Source organism: Rhinopithecus bieti, unplaced genomic scaffold (assembly GCF_001698545.2).
Source record: "Rhinopithecus bieti isolate Rb0 unplaced genomic scaffold, ASM169854v2 scaffold_25740, whole genome shotgun sequence".
Classification (NCBI taxonomy): Eukaryota; Metazoa; Chordata; class Mammalia; order Primates; family Cercopithecidae; genus Rhinopithecus; species Rhinopithecus bieti.
Window position 1 is genome coordinate 629,511 of NW_016811705.1, and position 17,895 is coordinate 647,405.

General features: G+C 42.9%; 1 protein-coding gene across 3 annotated transcripts in view; it reads right to left on the reverse strand.

Annotated features, from left to right (window-relative positions):
* Positions 1-6: 6 nt before the first annotated feature.
* CPEB3 (cytoplasmic polyadenylation element binding protein 3) overlaps positions 7-17,895 on the reverse strand; it is a 208,777-nt gene continuing 190,888 nt past the window's right edge. For all 3 annotated transcript variants that reach the window (XM_017894706.1, XM_017894705.1, XM_017894704.1), the window contains one exon: positions 7-2,042. In XM_017894706.1, the coding sequence (XP_017750195.1) occupies positions 1,815-2,042 (228 nt within the window). In that variant the 3' untranslated portion in view covers positions 7-1,814. The remainder of the gene's footprint in view (positions 2,043-17,895) is intronic.

Genomic DNA, 17,895 nt, shown 5'->3' on the forward strand with positions numbered 1-17,895 from the left:
CCACGCTAGGGCTAGCAGGCCTCCATTCTAGACCACGCTAGGGCTAGCAGGCCTCCATTCTAGACCACGCTAGGGCTAGCAGGCCTCCATTCTAGACCACGCTAGGGCTAGCAGGCCTCCATTCTAGACCACGCTAGGGCTAGCAGGCCTCCATTCTAGACCACACGCTATGGCTAGCAGGCCTCCATTCTAGACCACGCTAGTGCCAGCAGGCCTTCATTCTACTCAAGCTTAACAGGATTAATCCAGGGAATTAAGTAGTTAGTTTCTCACCCAGACAACCAACTCTGCCCAGGCCATCTTATTTTGTACAGACATTTCTTTAGCATCACCATTACACAACTTTCTTAAAAATGTGCCTAGTTTGTCAATCTGACAACTTATCTCTATATCCTGTATATATTCTTAGTGTTTGTAAGCTAAGATGAGCTCTTTGGTTTTCTGGACAAGGTCTGAAGCTATGTAAAATGGTGCAAGCACTAAGAGATTGTAACTAAGAGCTCATGTGTTAGTTTATAATATACCAGTTATGAACTGTCAAGTTCGTTAATGTCTGACAGAGGCTTTAAACAGTTAAGTTTGATCACAGTTAGACATAATCACTTTACTATATAAAATAAATTGCACAATATATAACAGAGCACCGCAAAGTACTTCATCTACCATCCACAAATTTGCTTGAAGAATATCCTACACCTAGGTTTTATATCGGTTGTAATATAGGTCATTCTGTTATGGGCTCTTCTCATTCAGAGCATTCCATTTACTGAGGCATGCCTTCCTCTGGTCAATTACCAATTCTTTGAATGAAAAAAACTTTTTTAAAAAAATGAGTATTTTATAGCTTATATAGATTCTTAATTTGTGCATTGTGGGAACGTTTTATACTAGACATTGGATATAAAATTTATTGCATGCAGCAACCTGATTAAGTAAACATGCAGTCAGAAATAGTGACCTTCCACCAAAGCTTTCTGAAGTCTATTCTGATCTCCTTTCGGCAGCTGACTCTATCCCTAAAATCACAAAAGTGTGTTGTTGGGTTTTTGTGTTTAATTGATATCTTAGCCTGAATAGAGTATTATGGTATTAATAATACCATTTTAATAGCAGCAAAAGCTATTGCAGCATAAATTTACATAATACTAAAAGATCTAACCAAAATCCTCGGCAAAACAAAAATCAAACATGAAGGAAAAATAAAAGATCCAGCTTATGAGGTATCCTTACAAGTCAAAATAGAGAGCAACTAAAGGCTTATTTTCATGAAGGGTTATCCTTACTCTAAGTGACCCGAACTAATGATTGCTGAATTGTTGTGAAGTTTTTGCTACATCTGCCACCTACTCACGAGTATTACCTTTGGTAAGTCTTGTTCTAGGGGCAACTCTCTAAGTTTCTGAAAATAAGTGCATGCTCCAGTTCAAAACAATCAGAACAACACCACCACAGCAACAAACAAAAGAATCACAGACAGTAGCCTGACGGCCGCTACTGAGAATGGCAGCCTACATACTGTCACGAGTGACAAATCAGGTATAAAAAATTAAGGTACCAAGCAGACAAAGGTGTGAATCAAAGTGCAAATCAGTACCATTCTACACTCTGCAATTCTGCATTATACTGGACACTGAGTTCAGTAATATGACTGTAAATAATAATAATAATTAATAATAATAATAAAAAGACCCAATTCTTCTTTAAAAATCGAGAACGAATGCACAGATTTCCAGAACACTGTAAGCCCTGAGGCAGTGCCCTCTCTCTCCCCTCCTTGTTATCTACTCCAGTACTGTGGCTGGGTCGGCCGTGGCTCAGCTCCAGCGGAACGGGACGTGACGAGGGCGGTCGCCTCCCTCCTTCACCAGCGGTTTGTGGAACTCCCGCCCGGCTCGGGAATGTATGCTCGCCCAGCAGTATTCACAGTAATACTGCAGACAGGTGACGTTGGCACAGAAGAACGGGGCAAACTTCCCACCACAGCGTGTGCCCTGGCACTCATCACACATCTGATCATCCAGCACATATGGCTTTACTTCAACCTGGACCCAAAGAGGAAAGACAGAGAAAAATGGTTTAGCAAAGCTTCCTCACATGCCTTGCTTTTGAGAGTTTATAGTATAGCTTCATGGTATGTCTCAATCAGATGCTGCTTTCAACTCTGCTGATACTGGATGGTAATCGAGAGCATAGGCTTTGGAATAAGCTCCTTGATTTACTTCTTGTGTGATATGAGACAAATTCTTAAAATCTCTGTGCCTCTGTTTGCTCTATATCTGTAAAATGGGTATGTTTTCACACACATAAACACATCACACACACACACATTTGTGCAATCTGTAAATAGGTATAACAGTGTTTACATCAAAGGGTGCTGGGGAGGATTAAGAGGGGCTGTGCATGTCAAAGCACGTGAGCTGAATCCTGAAAGCCGGGCAGCATCTGACAGTGCAGGACAAAGAAGAACACTGCAGGGAGAGGAAGCAGCCAGGACAACGGCCATAAGCAAGAGGAGGCAGGCACATCCTTGGGAGATGCTGTGGCTGGAGCCAGGCCTGAGGGCAAGAGGCACACTGAATATGGGAGGAACTGAAGGGTACACTGCTGTGAGGCTGTGCACCTCAGTGTCGTAGTGATGCAGGTCCCTGAGACTAACACCCCAAAACTGCATACCATGGACTGGAGAGGAAGGGACTCACAGCTGAGGTGTTAAGAAGCTACTATAATAATTGGGGCTTTTTTAGTTTTGGAACTTTCTCTGTTACCTTAATCTCCCCCCAACACTGGAAACTTCAATAGAAGACAACTTTTCATTACAGCCCTTTAGGGAACATTTTTAAATCTAAATGAAGCAAAGCTGTATGACTGAAAACCAAAAGAAGAAAAAAGTTACCACGTTCTCACCCACTTTCCTTTCCTAGAACTTTAGAAAAGAAACATCATTAACTTTGTTTATTTTTAATTATTATTATTATTTTTGAGATGGATTGTCACTCTGTTGCCAGGCTGGAGTGTAGTGGTGCGATCTCGACTCAATGCAACCTCCACCTCCCGGGTTCAAGCCATTCTCCTGCCTCAGCCTCCTGAGTAGCTGGTATTACAGGAGTGCACCACCACGCTCTGCTAATTTTTTGTATTTTTAGTAGAAATGGGGTTTCACCATGTTAGCCAGGCTGGTCTCAAACTCCTGATCTCGGGTGATCCGCCTGCCTCAGCCTTCCAAAGCGCTGGGATTACGGGCGTGAGCCACCACGCCCAGTCGAAATACTATCTTATTGTGGTTTTGATTTGCATTTCTCTAATGATGGACAATGTTTAGCATTTTTTTCATGTCCTTGTTGTCCATTTGTGTATCTTCTTTGGAGATACACAATTCAATGAGGAAATGCATAGAGAATAATTCACATAAGAATTCACAGACAATTCACATAAAAATGTTTATATTAGCTGGTTGTGGTGGCATGCACCTGTAATCCCAGCTACTCAGGAGGTGAGAGGATCACTTGAGCCCAGGAGTTCAAGCCCGGCCTGAGCAGCATACTGTTTCCCTGGCTCTTAAAGAAAAAAGAAGAAAAAAAAAAAAAAGATGTTCATATTTACTTGTAGTCAGGAAAAAATTGAAGCCATTATTCTCATCAGACTGGCAAACATTTAAAAGAGTGATAACTATTTCTCATCATCTGCTGATAGAAATATGAATTGCTACAAGGTTTTTTTTTGTTTTGTTTTGTTTTTTTTTTTGAGATGGAGTCTCACTGTTGTTGCTCAGGCTGGAGTGCAATGGAACAATCTCAGCTCACTGCAACCTCCACCTCCTGCAACCTCCACCTCCCAGGTTCAAGTGATTCTCCTGCCGTAGCCTCCCAAGTAGCTAGGATTACAGGTGCCCACCACCACACCCAAATATAATTTTTATAGTTTTAGTAGAGATGGGGTTTCACCATGTTGGCCAGGCTGGTCTCAAATTCCTGACCTCAGGTGATCCACCTGCCTTGGCCTCCCAAAGTGCTGGGATTACAGGCGTGAGCCACCACACCTGGTCTGCTACAACATTTTCGAAAAGCAAACTAGCAAATTATTCAAATTAAAAATATTTATACCCTTCGGCCCAAGAATCCCAGTGTTGGCTATTGTTCCAGATGCAATCCCAATGCTTGGAAATATAACCACCAGAAGTGAGGACATATGTAAAGTATATCTATTGCGAGACTTGTCCACAATGGCAAAAAATCAGAAACAAAGTAAATGTCTAGCTACAGGGAAACACTTGAATAAAATATGGATTATCCATTCCGATGGAATATCATGCAGCCATGAAAAAGACTTAATTATGCTCCATCGGTTGATGAGAAAAGATTTCCATTACACAGGGACATTAGGACCAAGTGGAATGATGGCTATTGCAAGCTGTAAAATGCTGAACAAACATACGTAAGATCATGTAATACATTTGTGTTGATATTTGAAAATGCAGTATTAATAAAACAGCACCTTCTGTCTATTTGGGCTTCCAGCTAAGCTTGGTAACAATGCTCCTTACTGGCTGAAGGGTTTTGAGGGATCTAGTCTACACAGTACTTCAGAAGATGTGTCATGAAGGCTTTCATGACTGCCTTGAGGCCAGAGGCACAGTGATGCCTTATTTACCAGCTTTCTTAGGGAATAACATATACCTCAAGTTATTTTTCCAGAAACCAGACACTTCTCCTTTTTGGTGCCAAAATATCTTGAATGTTGATGTTTTTTGACAAAAATCTTGCTAAAATGTACTAGTTCCCCTCCCCCCTCTTAGATAGGCGACATTATGAACATTATTCCTAAGGAATGCCAAGTAATACAATGCAGTAGAGAGTTTTCACTTTTTCTATTGGCCCCCTTCAAAATCTGGTGGTCCGTTATCATATCTAAAACACTTTCCAAACACCTCTTTTAGGTTTGCAATTTCCAATCATTTTCATTTTGCCTGGAAAGTTAGAAAAATCAAGTTTGTGAAGAGCTGAACATTAAATGCCAATAGGTATGACTCTTAATATAAAAAAAAATAGGCTAGGTGCAGTGGCTGATGCCTGTAATTCCAACACCTTGGAAGGCTGAGGCAGGAGGATCCCTTGAGGCCAGGAGTTCGAGACTAGCCTGGGCAACAACAAAAAAATTAGCCCTGCATAGTGGGATGCACCTGTAGTCCCAGCTACTTGGGAGGCTGAGGCGGGAGGATCCCTTGAGCCCAAGAGCTAGAGGCTGCAGTGAGCCAAGATCGTGTCATTGTACTCCAGCCTAGGTGACACAGTGAGACCCTGTCTCAAAAATATATATGTCATAATAGTAAAAATAAAAAAAAGAATGTGGCTTTTGGATTGCTACTGTGCTCTCAGGGGCCTTTCCTGAAGGCTTCCAGAGGGGTGAGTGGTGCTGTTCCTGCAGAGCTGCTCCTGAGGTGTGTCTGAAGAGCAGAGGTTTGCCTAAAGACAAGACACACACCATGATGATCCACAAACACAGATGCGCAAGTTAGTGACCACGACCTCTTAAACAGCAACAGTCAAACAGTATTTCTGGATTGAAATCAACAAAAGAGAGGCAGAGCAAGATGGAAGAACAGAAGTCTCCGCCGATCAACCTCCACCCAACCCGTGCCCCACAAGAACAGGAAGTTAGTAACTATCCACACAGGAAAAAAACACCTTTAGAAGAACCAAAAATCAGGTAGGTCCTCGTAGTACCTGGTTTTATCTTCATATTGCTGAAAGAGGCACTGAGGAGATAGAAAAATAGTCCTGAATCACCAAGTATTTAAACCAGCCCGAGCCTGAGGGGAATCTCCAATTCCCCCAACTCGAGTTCCCCCAAGCCTCGCCACTGTGGGCTACAGCGCTCTGTGTCTCCAAATCAACTTGCAAGTCAGTCTAGGCCATAAGGACTGCAACACTTAGGTGAGTCCTAGTGCTGAACTAGGCCCAGAGACAGTGGATTCGGGGGCACATGGCCTACTGAGACATCAGCCAAGGGAGGGCTGGCATCACCCCTGCCCTAACCCCAGGCTGCACAGCTCATGGCTTCCTTCAGTTTGAGGAGAGGAGAGGGAAAAGTGGGAAGGGCTTCATCTTGCATCTTGGATACCAGCTCAGCCACAGAAGGACAGGGCACAGTCAGAATTGTGAGGTCCCTTTTTCAGGCCCTAATTCCCAGGTGACATTTCTAGACACACCTTCGGCCAGAAGGAAACCCACTGCCTTGAAGGAAGGACCCAGTCCTGGCAGCATGCATTACCTGCTGGCTGAAGAGCCCTTGGGCCCTGAATAGCCAGCAGTGATACCCAGGACCTCGGGTGAGCCTCTGAGACTTGCTGGCTTTAGGTACCAGCACGGCCACAGTTGGGTAGAGCAGTGGGTAGGCTCCTGGGGTCCCCAACTCTAGGATTTGACTCTTGGATGGCATTTCTGGACCTGCCCTGGGCCAGAGGGGAGCCCAGTGCTCTGAAAGAGGGTTTCAGGCCAGGCAGTGTTTACCACCAGCTGACGCAGGGCCTTAAGGGAATGCTGGACTTAGTCTGGCAGTACTTCTCATGGCCTGGGGTGGCAGTGGTAGAAAAGTGAGACTCCTCCGCCTTTGGAAAGGGGAGGGAAGAGTGGGAAAGAATGCAATTGTGGTTTGAGTGCCAGCTCAGTCACCATACAATAGAATACCAGGTAGACTTCTAAGGTTTTCCACTTTAGTACATGATGCCGGGACAGCACCTCTGAGTCTGCCCGGGGGCTTGGGGAAACTCACCGCCCTGAAGGGAAAGACACAAGCCTGGCTGGCTTTGCCACCTGCTGATAGTAGAGGCCCAGGGCCCTGAGTGAACACACGCAGTAACCAGGGAGTGGTTACGGCAGGCCTTACGCAAAAGCCAGTACTGTGCTGGCTTCAGGTCGGACACAGCACAGTCAGAGTGGTGGTGGCCACAGGGGTTTGTGTCACTCCACCCCCAGCTTTAGGTGACTGAGAACAGAGAGACTCTTTGGGAGAAAGTAAGGGAAAAGAACAAGAATCTCTGCCTGGTAATGCAGATAATTCTCCCAGATTTTGCCCAAGACCATCAAGGCAGCACCTCTATGAGTCTACAGGAACCGCAGTAGCTAACTTGGGCTTGGGTGACCCCTAAAGCAGAAACAGCGTAGAATACAACACCCAAGTCCTTTCACATACCTGGAAAGCCTTCCCAAGAAGGACAGGTATAAATAAGCCCAGGCAGTGAAGACTACAATAAATACCTAATTCTTCAATGCCCAGACACCAAAGAACATCTGCTAGCATCAACACCATCCAGGAAAACATGACCTCGCCAAATAAACTAAATAAGGCACCAGGGACCAATCCTGGAGAAACAGAGATATGTGACCTTTCAGACAGAGAATTCAAAATAGTTGTGCTGAGGAAACTCAAAGAAGAGACAAAGGTCACTATATAATGATAAAGGGGTCAATTCAACAAGAGGATATAGCAATTTTAAATATATATTTGGGCTGGGCACAGTGGTTCATGCCTGTAATCCCTGCACTTTGGGAGGCCAAGGTGGGTGGATCACTTGAGGTCAGGAGTTTCAGACTAGCCTGGCCAACATGGCAAAACCCCGTCTCTACGGGGTACAACACCCCTGTACTATATTAGTAGGCATGGTGGCAGGTACCTGTAATCTCAGCTACCCAGGAGGCTGAGGCAGGAGAATCACTTAAACCCCAGAGGTGGAGGTTTCAGTGAGCTGAGATCACGCCACTGCACTCCGGCCTGGGTGACAGAACAAGACTCCGTCTCAAAAATACATACACACATACATACATATATATATATATATAAATTGATTATATATGTATGCACCCAACACTGGAGCACCCAGATATATAAAGCAAATATTAGTGCTAAAGAGAAAGACAGGCCCCAATAAAGAAACATCTTTATTGATGAAAGATGCAGACTTAATCTGCACGACTAACCAAAGGGATCTAACAGATATTTACAGAACATTTCATCCAAAAGCTACAGAACACACATTCTTTTCCTCAGCACATGAATCATCCTCAAGGATAGACCATATGTTAGGTCACCAAGTAAGTCTTAAAACATTCAAAAAAATTGAAATAATATCATGTATCTTCTGTAACCATAATGTAATAAAACTAGAAATTAATAACAAAAGGAATTTTGCAAACTACACAAATACATGGGCCGGGCACAGTGGCTCACACCTGTAATCCCAGCACTTTGGGCCAAGGCAGGTGGATCACTTGAGGTCAGAAGTTTGAGACCAGCCTGACCAATAAGGGGAAACCCCGTCTCTACTAAAAATACAAAATTAGCCAGGTGTGGTGGCGCATGCCTATAATCCCAGTTACTTGGGAAGCTGAGGCAGGAGAATCGCTTGAACCTGGGAGGTGGAGGTTGCAGTGAGCCGAGATATCGCACCATTGCACTCTAGCCTGGGCGACAAGAGTGAAACTCCGTCAAAAAAAAAAAGAAAAAAGAAAAAAAAGAAAAAACAAATACATGGAAATTAAGCAATATGCTCCTGAATGACCAGTGGGTCAATGAAGAAATTAAGAAGGAAACTGAAAATTTTATTGAGACAAATGATAATGAAAACAGAACATACCAAAACCTATGGATACAGCAAAAGCAGTACTAAGAGGAAAGTTTATAGTGTAAGCCTACATCAAAAAGGAGGGAAAACTTCAAATAAACAATCTAATGATAAAACTTAAAGAACTAGAAACGCAAGAGGAAATGAAACCCAAGATTAACAGAAGAAAGACATAATAAAGATCAGAGCAGAAATAAAATGCAACCGAAATGAAAAAGACAATAGAAAAGTTAAACAAAACCGACAAACTTTTAGCCAGACTAAGAAAAAGAAAAGATTCAAATAAATAAAATCAGAAATCACAAGGTCAGGAACTTGAGACCAGCCTGACCCACATGGTGAAACCTCGTCTCTACTAAAAATACAAAAATTAGCTGGGCATGGTGGCATGTGCCTGTAATTCCAGCTACTCAGGAGGCTGAGGCAGGAGAATCAGTTGAACCTGGGAGGTGAAGGTTGCAGTGAGCCGAGATCGCACCACTGCACTCCAGCCTGGCAACAGAGCGAAACTCTGTCTCAAAGAAAAAAAAAAAAATCAGTCAATCATATCAACAGAATGGAGGATAAACACCATATTATCATTTTAATTGATGCAGAAAAAGTATTTGATAAAATTCAAAATCCCTTCATGATAAAAATCTTCAGCTGGGTGCTGTGGCTCACTCTTGTAATCCTAGCACTTTGGGAGACCGAGGTGGGTGAATCACTTGAGGTCAGGAATTTGAGATCAGCTTGGCCAATATGGTGAAACCCCGTCTCTACCAAAAATACAAAAAAATTAGCCAGGCGTGGTGGCGCACACCTGTAACCCCAGCTACTTGGGAGGCTGAGGCACAAGAATCACTTGAATCCAGGTGGTGGAGGTTGCAGTGAGCCAAGATCATGCCACCGCACTCTAGCCTGGGTGACAGAGCAAGACCTTGTCTCAAATATATATATATATATATATATAAATCAAAATAGATTAACATCTTAAATCTAAGACCTCAAACTATGAAGTTACTGAAGGAAAACACTGGGAAAAATCTTTAGGACACTGGTCTTGGCAAAAATTTATTGAGCAATACCCCCCACAAACAGACAACCAAAGCAAAAATGGACAAATAGGATCACATCAAGTTAAAAACCTTCTGCACAGCAAAGGCTAAAATCAACAAAGAGACAACCCACTGAATGGGAGAAAATATTTGCAAACTATCCATCTGACAAGGGATTCATAACCAGAATATGTAAGGAGCTCAAACAACTCTCTAGGAAAAAAATCTAATAATCCAATCACATATGGGCAAAAGATTTGAACAGACATTTCTCAAAAGAAGACATACAGATGGCAAACAGGAATATGAAAAGATGCTTAACATCATTGATCATCAGGGAAATGCAAATCAAAACCACAATGAGATATCATCTCACCTCAGTTAAAACGGTTTATATCCAAAAGACAGGCAATAGCAAATGCTGGTGAGGATGTAGAGAAAAGGGAACCCTTGTATGCTGTTGGTTGGAATGAAAATTAGTACAATCACCAGGGAGAACAGTTTGGAGTTTCCTTAGAAAAGTAAAAATTGAGCTACCATATGATCCAGCAATCCCATTGTTGGGTATATACCCCAAAGAAAGGACATCAGTCTATCAAAGAGATATCTGCACTCCCATGTTTGTTGCAGTACTGTTCACAATAGCTCAAATTTGTAAGCAACCTAAGTGTCCATTGGCAGATGAATGGGCCAGGTATGGTGGCTCACACCTGTAATCCCAGCACTTTGGGAGGCCAAGGCAGGCGGATCACCTGAGGTCAGGAGTTTGAGATCAGCCTAGACAACATGGTCTACTACATGTTGTATCTACTACAAATACAAAAATTAGCCAGATGTGGTGGTGGGTGCCTGTCATCCCAGCTACTTGGGACACTGAGGCAGAAAAATCGCTTGAACCCGGGAGGTGGAGGTTGCAGTGAGCCACGATCGCACCATTGCACTCCAGCCTGGGAGACAAGAGCGAAACTCTGTCTAAAAGAAAACAAAACAAAACAAACAAAAATATGAATGGATGAAGCAAATGTGGAACATATACACAATAGAGTTCCATTCAGCCTTAAAAAAGAATGAGATCCAACCATTTGCAACAACATGGATAGAACTGGAGATCACTATGTTAAGTGAAATAAGCCAGACACAGAAAGACAAACATCACATGTTCTCACTTATTTGTGGGATCTAAAAATCAAAACAATTGAACTCACATACATAGAGAGTAGAAGGATAGGCTGGGAAACGTAGTGGGGAGCTACAGTGGGACAGGAGATGGAGATGGATAATGGGTACAAAAAAATCAGAAACAATGAATAAGACCTATTATTTGATATCACAACAGGGTGACTATAGTCAATAATAACTTAATTGTATATTAAAATAAGGAGTGTAATTGGATTGTTTGTAAGTCAAAGGATAAATGTTCGAGGGGATCGATACCACATTCTCCATGATGTGCTTATTTCACGTTGCATGCCTGTATCAAAATATTTACTATCTATACCCACTATGTATTAAAATTTGGCTGGGCACAGTGGTGCACGCCTGTAATCCCAACACTTTGGGAAGCAGAAGCGGGTGGATCACTTGAGGTCAGGAGTTTGAGACCAGTCTGGGTAACATGGTGAAACCCCACCTCTATGGAAAATACAAAAATGAGCCAGGTGTGGTGGTGGTGCCTGTAATACCAGCTACTCCAGAGGTTGAGTGAGACAAGAGAATCACTTGAACCTGGGAAGTAGAGGTTGCAGTGAGCCGAGATCGCACCACTGCACTCCAGCCTGAGCGACAGAGTGAGACCCTGTCTCAAAAAAAAAAAAAAAGCGAGGCATGGTGGCACACACCTGTAATCCCAGCTAAGATTACCAACAAAAATAAAAAATAAAATAAAAAATAAATTAATAAATTGTTAAAGAATAAAAGGACATAAGGAACAACAACAACAACAAAATCAACGAAAGAGAAGCAGCTGCATGAAGGATTAAGGGTGCTTAGTTTGGCTCCTACTAAGGGGTGATTATTTTGGGTCGAGTGGACTCACCCTCGTGACTAGTATTTATGGAGTGCCTATTCCCTGTCAGCCACCATGTTACAACTGAAATGAACTGTAGACCAATACAAAGTTCTTCCCTAAAATAACTTATGGTCTGTAAAAGAATTTCTGAAAAGCATTCCCAAACCATTTGTGGGGTTTTTGCCACATCCCAGTGCCATCTATACTATTACCTAATATTTTAGTAGATTATCCAAATTAACTCTATTTTTTCCAACAAACAAATATATAACAAAATAAAAACTGGCTTATCTGTTAACCTCTGCAATTACCTGGAATATCATTAACCTCTGACACTTCGGACACACCAATCTGGTGGGATCATGTTACTGACCTATATTACCATTAAAGCTCAAATAGTAGAGCCCCGTGCAGAGCTGATCATATCATTAAGCTGACCCTCTGTTTCAAAAGGCCTTGCAGGCAAAGGAGATGAGAAGTACCTACCGAGAGACACTTAGATTCATACTCATAAGCCTAATGGAGATTACTATACCCAAAGATGCTGAAGAATACATGTAATTTATTGATGAGCTTGTAACCACTAAGGATAAGATGGACTGATATGGAGCCTTGGATGAGTGGATGAGTGGCTATAGAAGATGGTAAAGGGAATAATATATTTAGAATGCTACAGACAAAGAGAAAGCTGTACTTTGTAAGTTTAAACTGATCTCAATGCTTAATTGTTTTGTTTCTAACGAGCTAGAGAAAATATTTCCGTCTGCAGTCATTTTGTTATTACTCAAAAAACTGACCTCCTGAAATAAATAAAGCAACGGCTAAACAACTCTTAGTGGCAGAGAACAGATACTAGGGAGACCACAAACTGTTCACAGGTGCAGAATTCCCTCTTCTCAGACCTCAAAAGTTGTAGTAATAGAAAGGAGGCATTGGCCAAGGTCAGGCTAAGCTTGAGTTATGTACTAAAAGTTCTGTTAAGGACAGCCAAAGACTGGCCTCTGTTACAGTCTGTCTTTGGTGGTGGGAACAACCAAATAAATCAGTCAGATACCAGCCAGGCCTGGTGGCTCACGCCTCTAATCCCAGCACTTTGGGAGGCTGAGGCAGGCAGATCATGAGGTCAAGAGATCGAGACCATCCTGGCCAACATGGTGAAATCCCATCTCTACTGAAAATACAAAAATTAGCCAGGTGTGGTGGCACGCACCTGTAGTCCCAGCTACTTGGGAGACTGAGGCAGGAGAATAGCTTGAACCCGGGAGGCAGAGGTTGCAGTGAGCCAAGATCATGCCACTGCACTCCAGCCTGGCAAAAGCGAGACTCCGTATTAAAAAATAATAATAATAAAAATAAAAATAAATCTGTCAGATACCTAGTTATCCTAAGGCACGTAAAGCATACTTATGGGTGACTAGAAGGCAAGTAGAAGCAAGGATTTCAGATAACAGAATCAAAGCAGACGAGCTGGAAAAACAAGCAAAGTGAAGTGATATAATTTAATAGGAATAAATCTAAGGCTGGCATCTACTCAGAAAAATTGGCAGCACACAGCCAAAGCATAGTATTGGGTCAAAAAAAGAAAGAAAAAAATTGGCAGCACAAATACAATGTGTAAGTCAAAGTGTAAAGAAGATGTAGTTAAGTAGCACATCAAGCAAGGCTTTAACTCAAAGAATCAGGAATATGAAGAGGCTGACAAAAGAACAAACCTAATCTAAGGACCTGCTGCAAATCATAAGAAGGAAAACAATGAACTGGAGATCGTGGGTGTGAAGGGCAGAAAAGAAGATGTGCAGAGCTGCCACACTGTATCAGAGGAAAGAGACAATGACATGGGCACCTCTGTGCTTAAGAGAAATCCAGCAAACAGAGGTCAAGTCAGAGAATACTGGCTTCAGGTGGTGATTTCGGAGAACTCAGAAAATAGAGTAGGTGAGAAGTAGTATGGGGGCTACTTGAATGGAAAACATTAGCTCTGAGGTTGGGTTCCTCTTCTGGCTTCAAAGGAGAAGCTCTCATAATCACATTGTTGGAGTAAACTACTGGACACAGGGACTTGAGTGAGCACCTTCTGTCTCTCTCCAGACTACCCAGAGATTTAGGCCAAATGCTACGAGGGGCCATTGCAATGTCAGACTTTATCAACAGAGGCAAAATATTTAGAACACTGAAAGGAAGAGCCAGCTGTACTCTGGGTAAGAAACCTCAACTCTGGCTTTCCATTTTGAGGACCACACTTTAGAAGGACATGACATTGTCAGAAGGACCTGACTCACTTGGAGATCCTACACTATGCTGGCTGAAAGGAGGCCATGATTCACAATACAGACATCTAAACTATGGCCATAGACATCCACAGCATTGCCAGGATCAGAAGTAGAAACTCCAACTAGAGGCTGCCCCATGGTCACTGTTTAGTGTGAGCTCAATATACTGTGTGTTTCAGAAATACTCTGATAGCTCTTAGGAATGAGTTATATTCATTAAAGAGGTACACTTTAGTAATGAGGAATTTAGTTTCTTTAAACTTTTTTTTAACTCACTAGGTTACTTTGAGAAATCAGACCAAAGTAGTTATCCATGATAAAAAGAAGTGAGAAATCAACTGATAACATAAGCAAGCTGTTGACACATTTTCAACTGTTAAAGGCAATACAACAGAGCTAAGTCTAGACACAAGATAACCAGAGCTCACTGCCATGATAGATAATGTCCCCCATATTGGGTAATCAATGTATTAGTTAAGATGGTTGCAAATATATGACTCAATCAAGAGAAGAGCATTTCTTTACAATTTTTTATTTTACTTTTGAGACAGGGTCTCGCTCTGTCACCAGGCTGGAGTGCAGTGGCATGATCTTGGCTCACTGCAACCTCCATCTCCTGGATTCAAGTGATTCTCATGCCTCAGTCTCCCGAGTAGCTGGAATTACAGGCATGTGCCACCATGCCTGGCTAATTTTTGCATTTTTGGTAGAGACGGGTTTCACCATGTTGGCCAGGCTGGTCTCGAACTCCTGGCCTCAAGTGATCTGCCCGCTTTGGCCTCCCAAAGTGCTAGGATTACAGGCATGAGCCACCACACCTGGCTAAAGAATATTTCTAAAATAAGTATTATTTCTGACCAATAGAGGAAAATTTCAACCCCAGTTCACTATTTTTTTTTAAGACACATTCCTGAGGTCTGAGAAAATCTAAGGGAACTTAGCACCTCAAATAAGTTTAATAAATTTAAACTACAATAGCTTCATTTAAAAAGTACATCTGGGACTCAGTGCTTTAACATGAGCCCATTTAGAATCAGTTCAAGTCATAATTTGAACTCACACCTGTCCTTTAAAAAGTCAGCTCGGCCAGGTGCGGTGGCTCACACCTATAATTCCAGCACACTGGGAGGCCGAGGCGTGGAGATCATTTGAGCTCAGGAGTTCAAGACCAGCCTGAGCAACATGCTGAAACCCCATCTCTATCAAAAACACAAAAAACTGGCCGGTTGTGGTGGTGCACTCCTGTGGTCCCAGCTACTCGGGAGGCTGAGGTGGGAGAATCACTTGAGTCTGGAAGGCGGGGGTTGCTGTGAGCTAAGATTGTACCACTGCACTTCAACCTGGGTGATAGAGTAAGACCTTGTCTCAAAAAATAAAATAAAATAAAAAGTAAAAAAAGATTTAAAAAGTCAGCCTGGCAAAATCCCAAAACTATGACTCTTCAGAGTCAAATCAAGCAGAGATCAGTAATAATGTATCAAAGTTCTCTTTTTTTTTTTTTTCTGAGGCGGAGTCTCGCTCTGTCGCCTAGGCTGGAGTGCAGTGGTGCGATCTCGGCTCACTGCAAGCTCCGCCTCTCGGGCTCATGCCATTCTCCGGCCTCAGCCTCCCGAGTAGCTGGGACTACAGGCGCCTGCCACCACGCCCAGCTAATTTTTTGTATTTTCAGTAGAGATGGAGTCTCACTGTGTTAGCCAGGACGGTCTGGATCTCCTGACCTCGTGATCCGCCCACCTCGGCCTCCCAAAGTGCTGGGATTACAAGCGTGAGCCACTGCGCCCGGCCCAAAGTTCTCCTCTTTAAAAAATATACTATGCAATGGCTAGGAAAAAAGTAGCACTAAAAACTTGGTTTTAGAACTATTTAAGGGAACAATGTTTAAAAAATGAAGGGTTGGGCTGGGTATGGTGAGGTGTGCCTGTAATCCCAGCTACTTGGGAGGCTGAGGCACTTGAGCCCAGGAGTTCAAGTTGAGCCTGAACAGCATCTTCAAAAATAGATAGATAGATATAGATAGACAGACAGACAGATAGATAGATAGATAGATAGATAGATAGATAGATAGATAGATAGATAAAATTAAGAGTTGAGTGTAAGTGTCCCTGTTTTCAGATCTGGCCTTGATGCGAACCTGGGCACCCCATGAAAGGGCCCTGGCTGACTTAGGCCATTTCCTAACATCTGGGACAACAAAGCTTCTTGGAAAGCCCATTTATTTGGTGTGCTAAAAGCTTTTCAACATAATGTGATCATAATCTTCTTGGCATGTGTTATAGAGCACATCTAGCCAGGCCTAAAAACCACAGTAACCTCATTAATATTCCCACTAAATATAGTGTCTGGTTGCTAAAGCAGGCCTCCACCAGCAGACAATACAAAGAATGTCTAAACATACATTTTGGCTGGGCACAATAGCTCACACCTGTAATTCTAGCACTTTGAGAGGCTGAGGCGGGCGGATCACTTGAAGTCAGTAGCTCGAAACCAGCCTGGCCAACATGGTGAAATCCCGTCTCTACTAAAAATACAAAAAAACATTAGCCGGGCATGATGGTAGGTGCCTGGAACCCCAGCTACTTAGGAGGCTGAGGCAGGAGAACTGCTTGAATCTGGGAGGTGGAGGATGAAAGTGAGTCAAGATCACGCCACTGCACTCCAGTCTGGGCGACACAGCGAGACTTCATCTCAAAAAATAAATAAATAAAAATAAATTTTTAGTTTTTCAACTATGAGCTGGAATGCTGTTGTTTAGAAAGCAGATGACAGATGCCTAAAAAATTACAGTGGCAGCTAGGCGTGGTGGCTCATGCCTGTAATCCCAGCACTTTGAGAGGATGAGGTGGGTGGATCACCTGAGGCCAGGAGTTCGAGACCAGCCTGACCACCATGGCAAAACCCGTCTCCACCAAAAATACAAAATTAACCGGGCACGGTGGTGCGTGCCTGTAGTCCCACCTACTTGGGAGGCTGAGGCAGGAGAATCGTTTGAACCTGGGAGGCGGAAGTTGCAGTGAGCCAAGATAGCGCCACTGGACTCCAGCCTGGGCAACAAGAGCGAAACTCTGTCTCAAATAAATTAAAAAAAAAAAAAAGAAAATTAAAGTGGCAGCCTGGGCGCAGTGGTGCACACCTGTAATCCCTGCACTTTGGGAGGCCGAGGCGGGCAGATCACCTGAGGTCAGGAGTTCGAGACCAGCCTGACCAACGCAGAGAAACCCCGTCTCTACTAAAAATACAAAATTAGCTGGGTGTGGTGGTACACGCCTGTAATCCCAGCTACTCGGGAGGCTGAGGCAGGAGAATTGCTTGAACCCGGGAGGCAGAGGTTGCAGTGAGCCAAGATCACACCACTGCACTCCGGCCTGGGCAACAAGAGCAAAACTCCATCTCAAAAAAATAAATAAATAAAAATAAACAAAATTAAAGGGGCAATGTGAAAACAGCTTTTCCACACCAACAAAGTTATCCAAAATTCTCAGATATAGTTATTAATTTTAGAAGCAATCTAGGGTAGATTTTTAAAAATCCGAGGGGAAACAGTTGGGATTTTATTTTCTTTTACCTTACAAAGGATGAGACTTACCATTTTCACATTCTCAACTGCTAGTAGATGAACGATTTTTAAATTACCTTTGTGCCCTTCCCACAGTTTAAGAACTTACTTATTTTCCCATAGCAAGGCTTCTGTGTCAATGCCTCTGCCATATGTTTATGGAGTGCAAAGAGTTCTATGAGTGCTGCTCTGTTTAGCCCTAAGATAATGTTTTCATGAAACACAGAAGGGTGGGCTGACAGTATCCGGCACAGTCCGGTTTCCTGCTATACTGCTTGGAAATGGGGCTGGAAGTATGGGTATAAATCAGTCCAAAACCAAGTGCTAGTAGTAGAAAAGTGTATCATATGGTGAATAAAGGGCAAGAAAATCGTTAAAAATGTGAAACGCATAACTATCATGCTATCAAC